The sequence below is a fragment of the Tamandua tetradactyla genome, chromosome 11 (genome assembly GCF_023851605.1).
Source record: "Tamandua tetradactyla isolate mTamTet1 chromosome 11, mTamTet1.pri, whole genome shotgun sequence".
Lineage (NCBI taxonomy): Eukaryota > Metazoa > Chordata > Mammalia > Pilosa > Myrmecophagidae > Tamandua > Tamandua tetradactyla.
This window is the reverse complement of record NC_135337.1, coordinates 8,003,160-8,023,517: the sequence shown is the minus strand read 5'-3', so window position 1 is coordinate 8,023,517 and position 20,358 is coordinate 8,003,160. Positions and strand designations below refer to the sequence as shown.

Below are 20,358 nucleotides of genomic sequence, written 5' to 3'. Positions count from 1 at the left end.
CCATCCCCAAATCACGTATGCTTACAACACAGTTATATTTAATTTTTTGATAAATAGGTCATCAGTATTTATAGTATGTCACTATGAAATATTGTTTCCTGCAAACTACACTTACATTCTTCCATTTACTCCATGAGACTGGTCAAATATTTATCAGTTTCCAAGTACTCAAATGCCAGAAAAGTAATCAAAGTCCTTTTTTAAAAACCTCCTGGAAACCCTCTTCCCACAATGCTCTGTCTTCCTGCTCTAACTGGAAAATACCCACCTACAACAACTGGAAATTGACCATTGTCTTAGTTTGTCACGATTGTTACAAGTATCACAGATTGGTTGGCTTAAAAAACAGGAATCTATCTCATTTATTGAATAAGCTTTTTTTTTTTCTTTTTTTTCTTTTTTTTTTCTTTGGGTAGAACCATTCGCTGCCTTTTTATTCATCATGATAAAACCCACTGATTTACAACTAAATATTATTGGGTTCAGCCTTCTGACATCATCTTTCCTATTTTTTTAATAGAACTTCAGCATCTTAACACAAACCCCATAGTAACACACTCACTGACAGGGCAGGCATTCCTAGATTGGCAAAAATCTTTTCTAGTCAATACTTAATTTACTACATTTTGAACTCCACAAATTAATTTGTATTTGAAACTTAATCACACTTTCCCTTTTCAATACTGGTTAAATTCCAATCATAATGTTGTTGCAATAATATGTACAATAAAAAGTAGAATACAGAGCAGGTATGTGTGCAATATATTAGTCAAGCAAAAGACAGAACAAGAAATTTTATTACCTCGAATGCTGGTGCATAACGAATAACAAGCTTAATTAGAGGAGGAGACTGAGGGAAACATCAAATACTCAAGTGGATTTCTGGGCAGGTTTAAAACATTTAAATGTTGATGGCAAAATTGTTCATAGTCTTTTCTTTAGTTCAAGATGTACAGCTTTCCTTTTTTATCGACAATTTCCATAACATTTCTTATAATATGAAGTTCAACTAATCTTTTGCCTGTCAAGTTAAATGAAAAACAGAGGGAGCAAAACAAAAATTTTCCCTAATATGTGAGGGTGCTAGAAATAAGTTTGTTTTCTTTGTACTTTCACATACATTTTAGTGTTTACATTTGAAACATTATTAAGTGCATTTTAATTTTTAGTTGGTCTTAGTTTCTTTGATGGCCATGACAATGGATTCTCTTGAATTATAGTTCATAGCTTTATAAATGACCAAGATACAAGTATAAACAAAATTTCAGATGCTCTTTGAAATACATTTTAAGATATAGCATATTTGATATCTATTTCTTTTTGGATTTGTTCATCCTGTTTGGAAACTGAAAACTCTATCTTACACCAAATAAGTTAGCCTTTGACAACTATAACTTGAATGGATCACAAAGTTGGAATTTTCAAAGTTTTCTCAATAGGCTTCCAGTCCAGATAATTCAAAGACATCTTGTGTCCTAAGATGGACATTTTGCTTATATTTTTTCTCAAAACACAGTTAACACAGTGGGCTCTTTGTTGGCAGTCTGTCTTGGTCATGACTTACTCTTGCAAAACCATTCCTTACTGTGAAGCTGACGGGAAAGATTCCCCCAATGCAGGGAATATAATCTGGGATCAACAACAAAGTCAGAGGCATAGGTGTTACAGGGACATTCTTGAAAAGAGGTTTCAACAGTCCTCAGATCCTTTTTTCCTTTTCTTCAAACTGTGCAGTCACTGCCCTATTCTCTATTCTGCAAAGCAAAAACAAAAACAGATTTTTTTCTGAAGATCAAGTTTTTCACAGGTACGGAACTATTTGGAATGAACCCCAAAGACAGTGGAATGTTGGGTCTCTCCTCGAGTAGTTTCCTCCTCTTCTAACAGCTTTTAACTACTCTCTGTCAATAATCTCATCACAGCCAAGTTCTTCGGTTAGACGATTGACCACCATCAGGGAAAAGAGCTCTTCGATGAAAGCCAACTGATCAAACGGGGTCTTCTCATAATGCATCTGAAACCCGCCATCTAGGGCTGCTTCTCTTGCTCTGGATGTTCTCAGAAACATCTTGTTAGCTTCTTCGAGGGCCGCTGACACTCTGTAGCCTGCACCACTCAGCTGCTCCTCTTCTGGATAGTTGTAATCGTCCTCCCAGTCGTCAAATTTCTCACCCTCATCCTCGCTGTCGAAGTCTGGGGCCGCGAGCTGGCCTGGCTGGTCCCCAGCGTTGGGATCGTTCGCAAGGCCCCGTTTCCCCTCAGGCTCCGCCATTGGCTGGGCCTCCTCCTCCATTGGGCCTTCCTCCTCAAGCTGTGGCGGGGCCCCGTCGCAGGAGGGACTCAGGGATGGCTCCCGGCTCCTGCTGCCTACCTCCATCTGCGGAAGTTCATTCTCACCAGGCATCACATCCATCTGCAGGTCACTGCTCTCTTCATACAGCTCGGATAGTACAGACATTTCCGACATCTTAAAAGCTGCTCAAAAGCTACCAAAGCATTTTCAGCTCGCTGGGAGATACGCCTGAATAAGCGTTATATGCACAAAAAGTTTAAAAACTTATTGGAAGTTCTGCATATATAAGTGTAGCTTATAGACCCAGGGCTTAGCTGGAGGGTAATCAGGCAGCAAGCTGACCATTTCATTGATGGAATCACCATATGTCCATATTTGGAGAAGTTTATTCCAAGGGCCATTCAGTCTTCTCAAATCCAGTATTCTCCTTGGTAGAAGTTGGGGATGGAGGCTTCTGGTGTTCAAGTTTTGAGAGCAGAAAAGTGGCTCACAATTTTGTCTCCAGCATCATAACTGTTGCCTGCCAATCACTGTCCCCAGAGCCTTTCTGATTCATTCTCTCCAAATAAGTATCACCAGTTTCCTGCTAAGGGCATTGTTGTCTGCCTTTAAGTGGTTGAAGAGGAGAACAGGTGGTCAAACTGCTCTATACGCAAACTTCACTCCATCTCCCTATTTTTGCCCCATAAATCATCTTTGCCTCACATAGTACCTGGTGTATTCAAGTCCAAAGCCTCTCTGGAGAGCACTTAGAGGGCAAATTAACTTACTTCTTAATAGCTTAATCTGTTATCAAGCTATTTGATAACTTGATCTGCTCACGTAACACTTCTTGTTCTAGTTTGCTAGCTGCCAGAATGCAATATACCAGAAATGGAATGGTTTTTAAAAAGGGGAATTTAATAAGTTGCTAGGTTACAGTTCTAAGGCTGAGGAAATGTCCCAATTAAAACAAGTCTATACAAATATCCAATCAAAGGCATCCAGGGAAAGATGCCTTGATTCAAGAAGGCCAATGAAGTTCAGGCTTTCTCTCTCAAGTGCAAAGGCAAATGGCAAACACAGTCAGGGTTTCTCTCTCAAGTAGAAGGGAACATGGCAAACAGGCATCATGTGCTAGCTTCCTCTCCAGTTCCCGGGAGGCATTTTCTTTCTTCGTTGCTAAAGTCGCTGGTTGGTGGACTCTAAGCTCCTGGATTTGCGGCATTCTCTGTTGTGGTTTTCTTGTGGCTCTGTCGTTCTTCTCTGCTCTCTCCAAATCTCCAGCTTTCTGCAAAATGTTTCCTCTTTCATAGGATTCCAGTAAACTAATCAAGACTCACCTGGAATGGGAGGAGACACATCTCCACCTAATCAGGTTTAATGCCCACACTGATTGAGTCACATCTCCATGGAAATAAGCTAATTAAAGTTTCCAACAAATAGTATTGAATAGGGATTAGAAGAAACAGCTGCCTTTGCAAAATGGGATTAGGATCAAAACATGGCTTTTCTAGGGTACATACCTCCTTTCAAACTGGCACACTCCATCTATTTTTCATCTTTCAAAAATGAGTTGATTTCTCATCTGCTGAAGACTCCTTCTGCTCTCTTACTCCTTGATTTTGTGGATATATCCATTTTTTAAATCCCTTTTGTAGAATTTTAGTGGTAACTCAGAAGTGAGTAATTATAAATGTTTGTGGCTAATCTATCACATTTAACCAGAAATGTAGCCATGAACTTTTTTTCCAGACGATGAACAAAGGATCCTTTCCAAGGCCTTTATCGTCTACCATTTCAAATTAAAGGAGCTCAATTTGTGGTGCTATTTTACACCATATGCATTTATATTAAAAGACATATGCATGGACTTTTGCAGACTACTTGTTACATTCCCCAAATTTCTAATGGTTCTTAATTAATTATTATTGTCCCAAAGCGGTGGCTTTTACTCAATTTTATTAACATACAGACAATAGTTTTTAAATGAAAACTCAAGATTTGAAAGTCATAATAGCCTTGCTGCCTACTATTAACCAAAAGTAAATTTGTGAAGGATCTTTTGCTTGTTCCTGTTTTATTTCATTACTATTAATAAATAGGACTATTTTTAAAGATAAATTTTAATTTCATGGTCAATCAATACTTTTACATGCTAATTCCTGATCAAGTGAAAAAACAATTTTAACCATTAAAATTAACATACAAGGTTACTGTAATTTGTTGTTTCCCTATTCTAGACATTGAGCCAGTATTCATCTTTAGCTCTGCTTAACTAAATAGATGCAGTCAAATTTTTTCTCTTAAAGTAAATCTACGTTTCTATTCAACTCAACCACAAACTGTAGAAATGTTTTATAGGAAGGCGTCTTAAAACCCTAAGTGAAATAAAATTAAATCTAAGGAGGAATCAGATTTTGAAAATTAGTTTTTTAGGAAAAAAAACAAACCTTTGAAGAAACATGAACACCAGCTAAATGGACACTCATTTAAACAACACAAATACATGGAGCTCAGAATGGGAACAAGGGCCTGTCAATCTGTTTGGCCTAATGGAACACCTAGATACATCCCAGGGTATATTGGGCAGATAATTAAAAAGTATTCACAAAGTCCCTTGAGTAATGGGAGAGAAAATATGGAACCATTAAACTTTACCACCTGGGAAACTCTGGACTCCCATATTAACAGGCCAAGCCCTTTACCTTGAAGCTTGCTCTTATGAAACTTATATCTGTAGCAGAGAGGCTTAGCTTAACAATAATTACGAGTTACTTCCATAAAGTAAGAGTTACTTCCATTAACAATAACAATAATTCCAATAACAATAATTAAAGTTACTTCCAAAAATAAGAGTTACTTCCATAAAACCTCTTTTGTTGCTCAGATGTGGCCACTCTCTCTCTCCCTAAGCCCAATTCTACAAGGAAAATCATCACCCTCCCAACTACATGGGGCATGGCATTCAGCAGTGAAAGTCTCCCTGACAATATGGAACATGACACTCAGAAATGAGCGGGACCCTGGCAATGTGGGATTAACATCGCCTTTCTGACCAAAATGGGGGAAAAGAAATGTAACAAAACAAGGTATCAGTGACCAAGGGAGTTCAAATAGTCAAGAGGCTATTCTGGAGGCTACTCTTATGCAGAATTTAGATAAATATTATAATTACCATGATTTGCCATGTTTCCCAATCAACATCATTCCTGTTAATTCTAAAAAACTATTCTAAGTCTCTATCTTGAGATTCTACAAAAGTTTCATGCACTGAGTTTATTTTCCAGAAACCTGCAAACTCCAGATGGTTCCTAGACCACACAGAATCTTGAAACCCAGATGGGCCAGCCTCTCCAAGAGTATCAACTAATTTCGTCCCCCATCTTATATTGTTGACACCCCTTTTCTGGTCATAGCCCTAAAATCCTTTGGATATTTGGAGAAGGAGGAGTTACAACAGAGAGATAAGATTTAACAATTCAGCATGTTAAATCTGAATCATTATATTGATATTTCTTTCAATCTCCAGTTTCTTGGAGCAACTAGAAGGAAAAACCTGAAATTATGGAGCTGTAATCCATATCAAACTTTGAAATCTGTTCTATAACTACTTGTTAAAATGTACTTTGAAATTTATTACTTTTTTGTATACATATTTCACAATAAAAATATTTAAAAATTGTCTCTGGAAACATTACTGGAACTCACCCAAAAGAATAAATCAGAAGTGACTGAAGATTCTTTTGCAGGGATTGTTAATGGAAGAAAAACTTTTGAGACAAGGCAGGTACCAAGGTCCCTGTTATTAGAAAAGGTACTAAACATTGAGCTACTGCATTCAAGAAGTAAAAATGAAGAGAAATTAATAAAGGATTCATCAGGTAAAGTAGTTTCAAGAGAACATACACTTGATGAAAGTAATCACTTTCCTTCAGAGGATTCTCTTATTAAGAAGAAGAAAGCAGTTTTCCCCAAGTCAGTGGTCTATCCTAACTTCAGTGTGACTTTGATCAATACAAAAAGTCTCGAGCTGAAGAACAATCTTCTATAGGAGCCATCATATCTACTAATATTTAAAACAGACCAATACACAGAAAAATACTAATACTAAAGACACAAAGAAATCAAAGAGCAGTTCATCCTTGATACTGGTCAGAAATATTTTGGCGCTACTAAGTGTAAGTCTTGTAGCATGATCTGCCCTGCTTCCAATCTTTTTTTTTCACTTTATTTATTCTTTATTTTTAAAATTCATTCATTAATTAAAAAATTAAGAAAAAACAAAGAAAACATTAACATATTCCATTCTACATATATAATCAGTAATTCTCAATATCATCACATAGTTGCATATTCATCATTTCTTAGAACATTTGTATCAGTTCAGAAAAAGAAATAAGAAGACAAAAGAAAAAGAAATAAAATGATAACAGAGAAAAAAAAAGATTGTACATACCATACCCCTTACCCCTCACTTTCATTGATCACTAGCATTTCAAACTAAATTTATTTTAACATTTGTTCCCTCTGTTATTTATTTTTATTTCATATGTTCTACTCATCTGTTGATAAGGTAGATAAAAGGAGCATCAGACACAAGGTTTTCACAATCACACTGTCACACTGTGAAAGCTATATCATTATTCAAACATCCTTAAGAAACATGGCTACTGGAACACAGCTCTACATATTCAGGGAGTTCCCTCCAGCCTCTCCATTACATCTTGGTTAACAAGGTAATATCTACTTAATGCATAAGAATGACCTCCAGGGGAAAAATTGAAAACTTTCCCCCTAAGATCAGGAACAAGACAAGGATGTCCACTATCACCACTATTATTCAACATTGTGTTGGAGGTTCTAGCCAGAGCAATTAGACAAGAAAAAGAAATACAAGGCATCAAAATAGGAAAGGAAGAAGTAAAACTATCACTGTTTGCAGACGATATGATACTATATGTCGAAAACCCGGAAAAATCCACAACAAAACTACTAGAGCTAATAAATGAGTACAGCAAAGTAGCAGGTTACAAGATCAACATTCAAAAATCTGTAGCATTTCTATACACTAGTAATGAACAAGCTGAGGGGGAAATCAAGAAACTAATCCCATTTACAATAGCAACTAAAAGAATAAAATACCTAGGAATAAATTTAACTAAAGAGACAAAAAACCTATAGAGAAAACTACAAAAAACTGTTTAAAGAAATCACAGAAGACCTAATAGATGGAAGGGCATACCGTGTTCATGGATTGGAAGAATAAATATAATTAAGATGTCAATCCTACCTAAACTGATCTACAGATTCAATGCAATACCAATCAAAATCCCAACAACTTATTTTTCAGAATTAGAAAAACCAATAAGCAAATTTATCTGGAAGGGCAGGGTGCCCCGAATTGCTAAAAACATCTTGAGGAAAAAAAACGAAGCTGGAGGTCTTGCACTGCCTGACTTTAAGGCATATTATGAAGCCACAGTGGTCAAAACAGCATGGTATTGGCATAAAGATAGATATATCGACCAAAGGAATCGAATAGAGTGCTCAGATATAGACCCTCTCATCTATGGACATTTGATCTTTGATAAGGCAGTCAAGCCAACTCACCTGGGACAGAACAGTCTCTTCAATAAATGGTGCCTAGAGAACTGGATATCCATATGTAAAAGAATGAAAGAAGACCCGCATCTCACACCTTATACAAAAGTTAACTCAAAATGGATCAAAGATCTAAACATTAGGTCTAAGACCATAAAACAGGTAGAGGAAAACATAGGGAGATATCTTATGAATCTTACAACTGGAGGTGGTTTTATGGACCTTAAACCTAAAGCAAGAGCACTGAAGAAAGAAATAAATAAATGGGAGCTCCTCAAAATTAAACACTTTTGTGCATCAAAGAACTTCATCAAGAAAGTAGAAAGACAGCCTACACAATGGGAGATAATATTTGGAAATGACATATCAGATAAAGGTCTAGTATCCAGAATATATAAAGAGATTGTTCAACTCAACAACAAAAAGACAGCCAACCCAATTACAAAATGGGAAAAAGACTTGAACCTACCAGAAGAGGAAATACAGATGGCCAAGAGGCACATGAAGAGATGCTCAATGTCCCTGGCCATTAGAGAAATGCAAATCAAAACCACAATGAGATATCATCTCACACCCACCAGAATGGCCATTATCAACAAAACAGATAATGACAAGTGCTGGAGAGGATGCGGAGAAAGAGGCACACTTATCCACTGTTGGTGGGAATGTCAAAGGGTGCAACCACTGTGGAAGGCAGTTTGGCGGTTCCTCAAAAAGCTGAATATAGAATTGCCATACGACCCAGCAATACCATTGCTAGGTATCTACTCAAAGGACTTGAGGGCAAAGACACAGACGGACATTTGCACACCGATGTTTATAGCACCGTTGTTTACAATTGCAAACAGATGGAAACAGCCAAAATGTCCATCAACAGAAGAATGGCTAAATAAACTGTGGTATATACATACGATGGAATATTATGCAGCTTTAAGACAAGATAAACTTATGAAGCATGTAATAACATGGATGGACCTAGAGAATATTATGCTGAGTGAGTCCAGCCAAAAACTAAAGGACAAGTTACTGTATGGTCCCACTGATGTGAACGGACATTCGAGAATAAACTTGAAATATGTCATTGGTAACAGAGTCCAGCAGGAGTTAGAAACAGGGTAAGATAACGGGTAATTGGAGCGGAAGGGATACAGACTGTGCAACAGGACTAGATACAAAAACTCAAAAATGGACAGCACAATAATACCTAATTGTAAAGTAATCATGTTAAAACACTGAATGAAGCTTCATCTGAGCTATAGGGTTTTTTTGTTGTTGTTTTTTACAATTATTACTACTTTTATTTCTTTTCTCTATATTAACATTTTATATCTTTTTCTGTTGTGTTGCTAGTTCCTCTAAACCGATGCAAATGTACTAAGAAACGATGATCATGCATCTATGTGATGATGTTAAGAATTGCTGAGTGCATATGTAGAACGGTATGATTTCTAAATGTTGTGTTAATTTCTTTTTTTTTTCTTTTTTCTTTCTTTCCGTTAATAAAAAATAAAAAAATTAAAAATTAAAAAAAAAAAAAAAAAAAAGAATGACCTCCAGGATAACCTCTCAACTCTGTTTGGAATCTCTCAGCCATTGACACTTTGTTTCATTTCACTCTTCCCCCTTTTGGTCGAGAAGGTTTTCTCAATCCCTTGATGCTGGGTCTCAGCTCATTCTAGAGTTTTTCTCAATCCCTTGATGCTGAATCTCAGCTCATTCTGGGATTTCTGTCCCACATTACCAGGAAGATCCACACCCCTGGGAGTCACGTCCCACACAGACAGGGGAAGGGTAGTGAGTTTGCTTGTTGTGCTGGCTGGAGAGAGAGAGGCCACATATGAGCAACAAAAGAGGTTCTCTTGGGGGTGACTCTTAGGCCTAATTTTAAGTAGGTTTGACCTACCCCTGTGGGGTTAAGTTTCATATGAAAAAAAACCCAAGACAGGGGGATCAGTCTATAGCTCTGGTTGTCCACACTGCTTGTGAGAATATCAAGAATTCAACTTGGGAAAGTTGAGTTTTCCCCCGTTCTCACCATTCCCCGAAGGGGACTTTGCAAATACTTTTCCACTCACTGATCAAATCACTCTGGGATTCATCAGGGCATCACCTGGACAAACCAACAAACTCTCATGTCCTATACAAAGTTCCATGTACTTAAGGTGTTCAACCAACTATCTACATAAGTTATATTAGGAGATGCACTAGTCAAAGTATAAATTCGTACCAAATAAACATTTTTTGCTTTAGTCTCACACATAAGTTGAAATTTTAAAATATTAATTACCATCTATTTTCAGCACACTGCAGTAATGACATTCTTTTGTTCTTCCTCATGCAAAAACATTTTTTTAATTTGCACATTTAGTCACTATCATTATACACTCTACACATTCCTAGATTATACCATCTCAATCTTTATCGTCTTTCTTTGTGATTTCATTTATGCCCCAGCCCTCCTCCCTCTATCATTCTCATATGCAGCTTCATTCAGTTTTTTAGCATAACTGCATTACAGTTAGGTAATATTGTGCTGTCCATTTCTGAGTTTTTATATTCAGTCCTGTTGCACAATCTGTATTCCTTCAGCTCCTATTACCCAATATCTTACCCTATTTGTATCTCCTGATGGTCTCTGTCACCAACAAAATATTCCAAGTTTATTCACTAATGTCAGTTCATATCAGTGAGACCATATAGTATTTGTCCTTTTGTTTCTGGCTAATCACACTCAGCGTAATGTCCTTAAGGTCCATCCATGTTGTTACATACTTCATAACTTTATTCTGTCTTACAGCTGGATAATATTCCATCTTATGTAAATGTCACAGATTGTTTAGTCAGCTGTCTGCTGATGGGCATTTTGGCTGCTTCCACCTCTTGGTAATTGTAAATAATGCTGCTATAAACATTGGTGTGTAAATGTCCATTTGTGTCCTTGGCCTCGTGTGCTTTGAGTAGAGACAGCATATAGATGGGTCCTGCTTTTTAATCCATGCTGCCAGACTATGTTGTTTGATTGGAGAGTTTAATTCATTAACATTCAGTGTTATTACTGCATGGGTAGTACTTTCTTCTACTATTTTGCCTTCTGGATTTTAGATGTCATATCTAATTTTCCTTCTTTTTACCTTTACTCATAGTCTTCCTTTCTACACTCTTCTCCACACCTCTCTCTTCTGTCTTTGTATCTGTCTCTAGTGATCCCTTTAGTATTTCTTGCACAGCTGGTCTCTTGGGTCACAAGAGATTTTTTGTCTGAAAATGTTTTTATTTCTCCCTCATTTTTGAAGGACAATTTTGCTGGATATAGAATTCTTGGTTGGCAGTTTTTCTTTTAATAGTTTAAATATATCATCCCACTGTCTTCTTGCCCCCATGGTTTCTGCTGAGAGATCTGTGCATAGACTTACTGGGTTTCCCTCATATGTGATGGATTGCTTTTCTCTTGCTGCTTTCAAGATCCTCTCTTTCTCTTTGACCTCTGACATTCTGATTATTAAATGTCTTGGAGTATGTCTATTTGGATCTATTCTCTGGGGTACACTGCACTTCTTGGATCTGTAATTTTAAGTCTTTCATAAGAGTTGAGAAATTTTCAGTGATAATTTCCTCCGTTAGTTTTTCTCCTCCTTTTTCCCTTCTCTTCTCCTTCTGGGACACCCACAACATATATATTCGTGCACTTCATATTGCCCTTCAATTTCCTGAGTCCCTGCTCATATCTTTCCATTTTTTTCCCTATATTTTCTTTTTCTTGCCGGATTTCAGATGTTCCATCCTCCAGTTCACTAATCCTATGTTCTGTCTCTCAAAATCTACCATTGTAGGTTTCCATTGTTTTTTTCATCTCTTCTACCTTGCCTTTCATTCCCATAAGTTCCATGATTTGTTTTTTCAGACTTTCAATTTCTTCTTTTTGTTCATTCCTTGCCTTCTTTATATCCTCCCTCAATTCATTGATTTGGTTTTTGATGAGGTTTTCCATGTCTGTTTGTATATTCTGAATTAATTGTTTCAGCTCCTGTATGTCATTTGAATTGTTGGGTTGTTCCTTTGACTGGGCCATATCTTCAATTTTCCTAGTGTGATTGTTACTTTTTGCCGGTGTCTAAGCATTTAATTACCTTAATTAGTTTTTTACCTAGGGTTTTCTTCCTGGATGAATTTGTTGTCTATGTGTTTTTTGACATTCAGTTCAGCTTTATCTGGACCTCTAGCTTAAGTTTTTTTTAACAGAAGAGAATTTTTCAGTTCTTGTTTTCTTGTTTCTTGCCCTGCTTGTATGGTGCCTTCGTCCCCCCCCCCCCTACTCTTAGGAGGGTCTACTTAGATATCATAGATGCCAGCTGGATTTACCCAGACCAAACTGGCCTCCTTATCAGGAGGAAAGAGTCACCTGCGTCAGTTTTCCCTGAGAGTGAGACCCAGCAGTTTGAAAGACTTTCCTGTGAAGTCTCTGGGCTCTGTTTTTCTTATCCTGCCCAGTATGTGGTGCTTGTCTGCCTGCAGGTCCCACCAGCATAAGATGATGCGGTACCTTTAACTTTGGCAATCTCTCCCTGCTGGGGGCATGGTGGAGACAGAGGAGATGTTGCAGGCTGGTTTTAATGGCTTCAAATTACCAAGCCCTGGTTTCTGAATTCCTTGAGGGAGGGATTCCACCTGAGTTGGGCTTCACTCCTCCCCCGGGGAAGGCACAAGCTCCAGATAAGCCCCCAAAAGAGCTCACTTCTGCCTATGCCTGGGACAGTTGCAGCCGAGAAATCCTGCTGCTATATCCAAAGACAGTCAAGCCTTTGTAGATACACAGCCACAAAAACCTGTTTCCTTCTTTTTTCCCCCTTTTCCCATCAGCCCTGCCCCCTTGGCGCTGGGACAAAAATGAGCAACCTCCACTTTGACCAGGTTCACCTAAGCTGGGGGCCTATTTTTAGTAGTCAGAATTTGTTAATTCCACATTTGGCGTTTAATTGTGCTCAGTCCCTGCTGCTGGTAAATTTCCTTTCCTTTCCCCTCTGGGAAGCAGCCTGTGGGGGAGGGGCGCCAGCCACCGCAGCTTTGGGAACTCACGGTTCTGGGGGCCTCGCAGCCGGTCTAGCTGGTCCAGACTGGGGTATGCTGTGTGTCCAGTCACTGACGTGGCTCCAGGAGCTGTTCTGTACTGTTTCTGGTTATTTAGTAGTTGTTCTGGGGGACGAACTAAAATGAGCACATTGTTAAGCCGCCATCTTGACCCGGAAACCCTGCTTCCAATCTTGAAGATGAACTACAGCATGTTCCACATCACCAGAGATTCCTGGAGGGAACCAAATATGCACCCTGGAAGAACATGTAGAGGCAGAGATTGGGAATGGGAAAATAGTGTTGGCTCTGCCAGATTATCCAAATTATGCTATTAGAAAGGTAGAAGATAGTCAAGACCTTGTTGATAAAGAATTAGGATTCCAGCAAGTAGTTTCCAGATATCCAAACAAAAATGTTTTCCTTTATATCGGATGAAAACAGAGTAGTTGGGTATTTAATTGTGGAGCCTATCAAGTAGGCCTTCTGCATACAGTCTGAACCAGTTGGCCCAGAATCCCTAAGCTCTAAAGAATATCATAAAGCTCAGCAGTATTCAAACTTACCAGAACCTGCAATGTGCGGGATAAGTAGACTCTGGGTCTTCACATTGAAGAGAAGAAAGTGCATTGCAAGACGACTGGCAGATAGTCTCAGGAATTGCTTCAAGTTTGGAAATTTTCTCAGCACTGATGAAATAGCATTTTCTGACCCAACACCAAATATCAAATTATTTGCAACCAAATACTGCAGTTTCCTTGTATATAATCTTGGTAGCTAAAGTCATTTTCAACTATAAAACAGTGACTATGGATCAGTACAGACAGCCCTTTATCTATCAAACAATAGGAACTATTTAAACAAAATAAAAATTAAAAAATACTAAGAAAGCCCCTTCCATATGCCCCTATCCCAGACCCCACCCCCACCCTAGTTTTGTTACTTATGGAATAAAAAGCCAGGGCTAAATTTGTCAAAAATTATCTAGAATTCATCTTGATATTTTCACAAGCAGTGTGGACAACCAAAGGTATAGGCTGAGCCCCCAGTCTTGGGGTTTGTTCATATGAAACTTACCCCCACAAAGAATAGGTCAAGTCTACTTAAAATTTAGGCCTAAAAGTCACCCCCAAGAGAGCTTCTTTTGTTGCTCAGATGTGGCCTCTCCCTCCAGCCAACATGACGAGCAATCTCACCAACCTCCCCCTCTCTACGTGGGACCTGACTCCCAGGGGTGCAGACCTTCCTGGCAACATGGGACAGAGATCCTGGAATGAGCTGAGATTCAGCATCAAGGGGCTGAGAAAAACCCTAGAATGAGCTGAGAATTAACATCAAAGGATTGAGAGAACCTTCTCGACCAAAAGGGGGAAGAGTGAAATGAGACAAAGTGTCAATGGCTGAGAGATTCCAAACAGAGTCGAGAGGTTATCCTGGAGGTTATTCTTATGCATTAAGTAGATATCACCTTGTTGTTCAAGATGTAGTAGATAGGCTGGAGGGAACTGCCTGAAAATGTAGAGCTGTGTTCCAGTAGCCATGTTTCTTGATGATGATTGAACAATGATATAGCTTTCACAATGAGACTCTGTGAATATGAAAACCTTGTGTCTGATGTTCCTTTTATCTATCATATCAACAAAAGAGTAGAACATATGAATAAAAATAAATAATAGGGGGAACAAACGTTAAAATAAATTTAGTTTGAAATGCTAATGGTAAATGAAAGCGAGGTGTAAGGGGTATGGTATATATAACTTTTTTCTCTATTATCGTTTATTTCTTTTTCTGTTGTCTTTTTATTTCTTTTTCTAAATCGATGCAAATGTTCTAAGAAATGATAAATATGCAACTATGTGATATTAAGAATTACTGATTATATATGTAGAATGGAATGATATCTTATTGTTTTGTTTGTTGTTAATTTTTTTTAATTAATAAATAAGTTATCTGGAATTCAAAGAAAGGAAAACTCTTTGGGTAACATATACTGTCTAGCACTCTGAATCCTTAATTATGAAATTTCGAGGGTGTAACTGTAGAAATTATGTGCCTCAAATTAGAACACTGACAAAGCAAGGTTGTCTTCCACAGATACACGACTATTCATTTTTTTTTTGGACCACTTTTGGACCAGGATTATATTCTGCCCCACCAGAAGCAATTAGGCAAATTTAAATCCAGGCAAATAATTTACATGCCCAATTCTTAAAAGTACTTCCTGAATTCTATGTACAAAATTCTCACTTTATAGGCACTTAGCCAAAACAACTCAAATGGAATATATTCTGAAAGTGCTTTGAATTTCTAATTTGTAATAAAAAAAAAAAAGGTGGGCTCCGCCGGCCCGCCGTGCGGCGCCCACGCCCCGCAGCAGCCGAGCCGCCCGACCTCCTTCCCCCCTCTCTTTCTCCGCTGGCCCGCCGCGCGGCGCCCACGCCCCACAGCAGCCGAGCCGCCCGACCTCCTTCTCCCCCCTCCTCCCCCTCCTGCTCCGGCTGCTCTCCAACCACCACGGTGCCCTCTTCCCCTGCCTTCACCATGCTCCTCCAGAACAGCTACTGGGGGAGTGGAGATAATACAGAGCAGCTCCCGGAGCCACGAGGGAGATCAAAGGGACAGCGTACCCCATCCTGGAACGGCTGACTATCTGGGAGAACCAGCTCCGGTGAGATCACCAAGGGGCACGGGCTTTCCTGGGTGGGACGGCAAGCGACCGGAGTCCCTCCCTTCCACCTTCCCAGGCCAGCTGGTAGAACTGGACAGGCGGTCCCCTTAGGCCGCGGCGGCTGGTGCTCCCACCACACGAGGCCCCCCGGAGATAGTTGGGTCGGAAATCCCCAGACTGCGGAGAACAGTGACCGGGGGATCCCTTCCAAACACGTGACTCCCCCGTCGGCTGGGAACAGTGCACTCTCCCGGGCTGCGACAGCTGGCGCCCTCCCGCCACGCTTGGTGCCCCGGGCCGACTAGCTAATTTGGCCGGACGCTCTCCTGTGCTGCGACGGCCGGCGACCCTCCCCGCATTCGGAACCCCAGGCCGGCTGGCATTCTTCCAAGACGCTTCGGCTGCCGAACCTCCCCTACGGCGAGAATTTTCCAGAGTTAAAGGACCTACAGCAACTTTCACTGGTGGAACCCACAGACAAACGTGTGCCACAAGGGCCACCTACTGGGCAGGATAAGAAAAACAGAACCAAGTGATTGCACAGAAAAATCTTTCAACCTGTGGGGTCGAACACCCGGGGAAATCTGACTAAATGCCCAGACGCCAGCAGAAGATAACGGATCACGCTCAGAAAATTGAACATATGGCCCAGTCAAATGAAGAAACCAATAGTTCAAATGAGATACAGGAGCTGAAACAACTAATGCTGAATATACGAACAGAAATGGAAAACCTCTTCAAAAACGAAATCGATAAATTGAGGGAGGACATGAAGAAGACATGGGCTGAACATAAAGAAGAAATAGAAAAACTGAAAAAACAAATCACAGAACTTATGGAAGTGAAAGATAAAGTAGAAAAGATGGAAAAAACAATGGATACCTACAATGACAGATTTAAAGAAACAGAAGATAGAATTAGTGATTTGGAGGATGAAACATCTGAATTCCAAAAAGAAACAGAAACTATCCGGAAAAGAATGGAAAAATTTGAACAAGGTATCAGGGAACTCAAGGACAATGTGAACCGTACAAATATACGTGTAGTGGGTATCCCAGAAGGAGAAGAGAAGGGAAAAGGAGGAGAAAAACTAATGGAAGAAATTATCACTGAAAATTTCCCAACTCTTATGAAAGACCTAAAATTACAGATCCAAGAAGTGCAGCGCACCCCAAAGAGATTAGACACAAATAGGCGTTCCCCAAGACACTTACTAGTTAGAATGTCAGAGGTCAAAGAGAAAGAGAGGATCTTGAAGGCAGCGAGAGAAAAACAATCCGTCACACACAAGGGAAACCCAATAAGACTATGTGTAGATTTCTCACCAGAAACCATGGAAGCTAGAAGACAGTGGGATGATATATTTAAGTTACTAAAAGAGAAAAACTGCCAGCCAAGACTCCTATATCCAGCAAAATTGTCTTTCAAAAATGAGGGAGAAATTAAAACATTCTCAGACAAAAAGTCACTAAGAGAATTTGTGACCAAGAGACCAGCTCTGCAAGAAATACTAAAGGAAGCACTAGAGTCAGATACAAAAAGACAGAAGAGAGAGACAAGGAGAAAAGTGTAGAAAGAAGGAAAGTCAGATATGATATATATAATACAAAAGGCAAAATGGTAGAGGAAAATATTATCCAAACAGTAATAACTCTAAATGTCAATGGACTGAATTCCCCAATTAAAAGACATAGACTGGCAGAATGGATTAAAAAACAGGATCCTTCTATATGCTGTCTACAGGAAACACATCTTAGACCCAAAGATAAATATAGGTTGAAAGTGAAAGGTTGGGAAAAGATATTTCATGCAAACAACAACCAGAAAAGAGCAGGAGTGGCTATACTAATATCCAACAAATTAGACTTCAAATGTAAAACAGTTAAAAGAGACAAAGAAGGACACTATATACTAATAAAAGGAACAATTAAACAAGAAGACATAACAATCATAAATATTTACGCACCGAACCAGAATGCCCCAAAATACGTGAGGAATACACTGCAAACACTGAAAAGGGAAACAGACACATATACCATAATAGCTGGAGACTTCAATTCACCACTCTCATCAATGGACAGAACATCTACACAGAGGATCAATAAAGAAATAGAGAATCTGAATATTACTATAAATGAACTTGACTTAACAGACATTTATAGGACATTACATCCCACAACAGCAGGATACACCTTTTTTTCAAGTGCTCATGGATCATTCTCAAAGATAGACCATATGCTGGGTCACAAAGCAAGTCTTAACAAATTTAAAAAGATTGAAATCATACACAACACTTTCTCAGATCATAAAGGAATGAAGTTGGAAATCAATAATAGGCGGAGTGCCAGAAAATTCATAAATACATGGAGGCTCAACAACACACTCTTAAACAACAAGTGGGTCAAAGAAGAAATTGCAAGAGAAATTAGTAAATACCTAGAGGCAAATGAAAATGAAGACACAACATATCAAAACTTATGGGACGCAGCAAAGGCAGTGCTAAGAGGGAAATTTATTGCCCTAAATGCCTTTATCAGAAAAGAAGAAAAGGCAAAAATGCAGGAATTAACTGTCCACTTGGAAGAACTGGAGAAAGAACAGCAAACTAATCCCAAAGCAAGCAAAAGGAAAGAAATAACAAAGATTAGAGCAGAAATAAATGAAATTGAAAACATGAAAACAATAGAGAAAATCAATAAGACCAGAAGTTGGTTCTATGAGAAAATCAACAAGATTGATGGGCCCTTAGCAAGATTGACAAAAAGAAGAAGAGAGAGGATGCAAATAAATAAGATTAGAAATGAAAGAGGAGACATAACTACTGACCTCACAGAAATAAAGGAGGTAATAACAGGATACTATGAACAACTTTACGCTAATAAATACAACAATTTAGAAGAAATGGACGAGTTCCTGGAAAGACATGAACAACCAACTTTGACTCAAGAAGAAATAGACGACCTCAACAAACCAATCACAAGTAAAGAGATTGAATTAGTTATTCAAAAGCTCCCTAAAAAGAAAAGTCCAGGACCAGACGGCTTCACATGTGAATTCTATCAAACATTCCAGAAAGAATTAGTACCTACTCTCCTCAAACTCTTCAACATAATCGAAGTGGAGGGAAAACTACCTAATTCATTCTATGAAGCCAACATCACCCTCATACCAAAACCAGGCAAAGATATTACAAAAAAAGAAAACTACAGACCAATCTCTCTAATGAATACAGATGCAAAAATCCTCAATAAAATTCTAGCAAATCGTATCCAACAACACATTAAAAGAATTATACATCATGACCAAGTAGGATTCATCCCAGGTATGCAAGGATGGTTCAACATAAGAAAATCAATTAATGTAATACACCATATCAACAAATCAAAGCAGAAAAATCACATGATCATCTCAATTGATGCAGAGAAGGCATCTGACAAGACTCAACATCCTTTCCTGCTGAAAACACTTCAAAAGATAGGAATACAAGGGAACTTCCTTAAAATGATAGAGGGAATATATGAAAAACCCACAGCTAATATCATCCTCAATGGGGAAAAATTGAAAACTTTCCCCCTAAGATCAGGAACAAGACAAGGATGTCCATTATCACCACTATTATTCAACATTGTGTTGGAAGTTCTAGCCAGAGCAATTAGGCAAGAAAAAGAAATACAAGGCATCAAAATTGGAAAGGAAGAAGTAAAACTATCACTGTTTGCAGACGATATGATACTATGTGTAGAAAACCCAGAAAAATCCACAACAAAATTACTAGAGCTAATAAATGAGTACAGCAAAGTAGCAGGCTACAAGATCAACATTCAAAAATCTGTAGCTTTTCTATACACTAGTAATGAACAAGCTGAGGCGGAAATCAAGAAACTAATCCCATTTACAATCGCAACTAAAAGAATAAAATACCTAGGAATAAATTTAACCAAAGAGACAAAAAACCTATATAAAGAAAACTACAAAAAACTGTTAAAAGAAATCACAGAAGACCTAAATAGATGGAAGGGCATACCGTGTTCATGGATTGGAAGACTAAATATAGTTAAGATGTCAATCCTACCTAAATTGATTTACAGATTCAATGCAATACCAATCAAAATCCCAACAACTTATTTTTCAGAAACAGAAAAACCAATAAGCAAATTTATCTGGAAGGGCAGGGTGCCCCGAATTGCTAAAAACATCTTGAGGAAAAAAAACGAAGCTGGAGGTCTCGCGCTACCTGACTTTAAGGCATATTATGAAGCCACAGTGGTCAAAACAGCATGGTATTGGCATAAAGATAGATATATCGACCAATGGAATCGAACAGAGTGCTCAGATATAGACCCTCTCATCTGTGGACATTTGATCTTTGATAAGGCAGTCAAGCCAACTCACCTGGGACAGAACAGTCTCTTCAATAAATGGTGCCTAGAGAACTGGATATCCATATGCAAAAGAATGAAAAAAGACCCATCTCTCACACCCTATACAAAAGTTAACTCAAAATGGATCAAAGATCTAAACATTAGGTCTAAGACCATAAAACAGATAGAGGAAAATGTTGGGAGATATCTTATGGATCTTACAACTGGAGGTGGTTTTATGGACCTTAAACCTAAAGCAAGAACACTGAAGAAGGAAATAAATAAATGGGAGCTCCTCAAAATTAAACACTTTTGTGCATCAGAGAACTTCATCAAGAAAGTAGAAAGACAGCCTACACAATGGGAGACAATATTTGGAAATGACATAT

At 38.6% G+C, this 20,358-nt stretch overlaps 2 protein-coding genes and 1 pseudogene across 5 annotated transcripts in view; 1 reads left to right on the top strand and 2 right to left on the bottom strand.

Annotated features, from left to right (window-relative positions):
* Positions 1-20,358, bottom strand: part of PHTF1 (putative homeodomain transcription factor 1) — a 140,669-nt gene that overhangs the window by 71,319 nt on the left and 48,992 nt on the right. The window contains exons 3-4 of one of the 4 annotated variants that reach the window (XM_077119830.1): positions 13,507-13,647; positions 12,950-13,198 (exon numbers count right to left, since the gene is read on the bottom strand). The exons of 2 other annotated variants lie outside the window; for them this stretch is intronic. The gene's annotated coding sequence lies outside the window, so the exon portion shown is untranslated. The remainder of the gene's footprint in view (positions 1-12,949; positions 13,199-13,506; positions 13,648-20,358) is intronic. One more of the 4 variants, XM_077119831.1, reaches the window with a different exon arrangement.
* LOC143649835 (EP300-interacting inhibitor of differentiation 1-like) lies at positions 780-6,586 on the bottom strand. The gene has a single exon (XM_077119855.1). It carries the CDS (start codon positions 2,465-2,467, stop codon positions 1,895-1,897), a length of 573 nt encoding a protein of 190 aa, XP_076975970.1. The 5' UTR covers positions 2,468-6,586; the 3' UTR covers positions 780-1,894.
* LOC143650907 (N-acetyltransferase ESCO2 pseudogene) lies at positions 5,958-13,721 on the top strand (annotated as a pseudogene).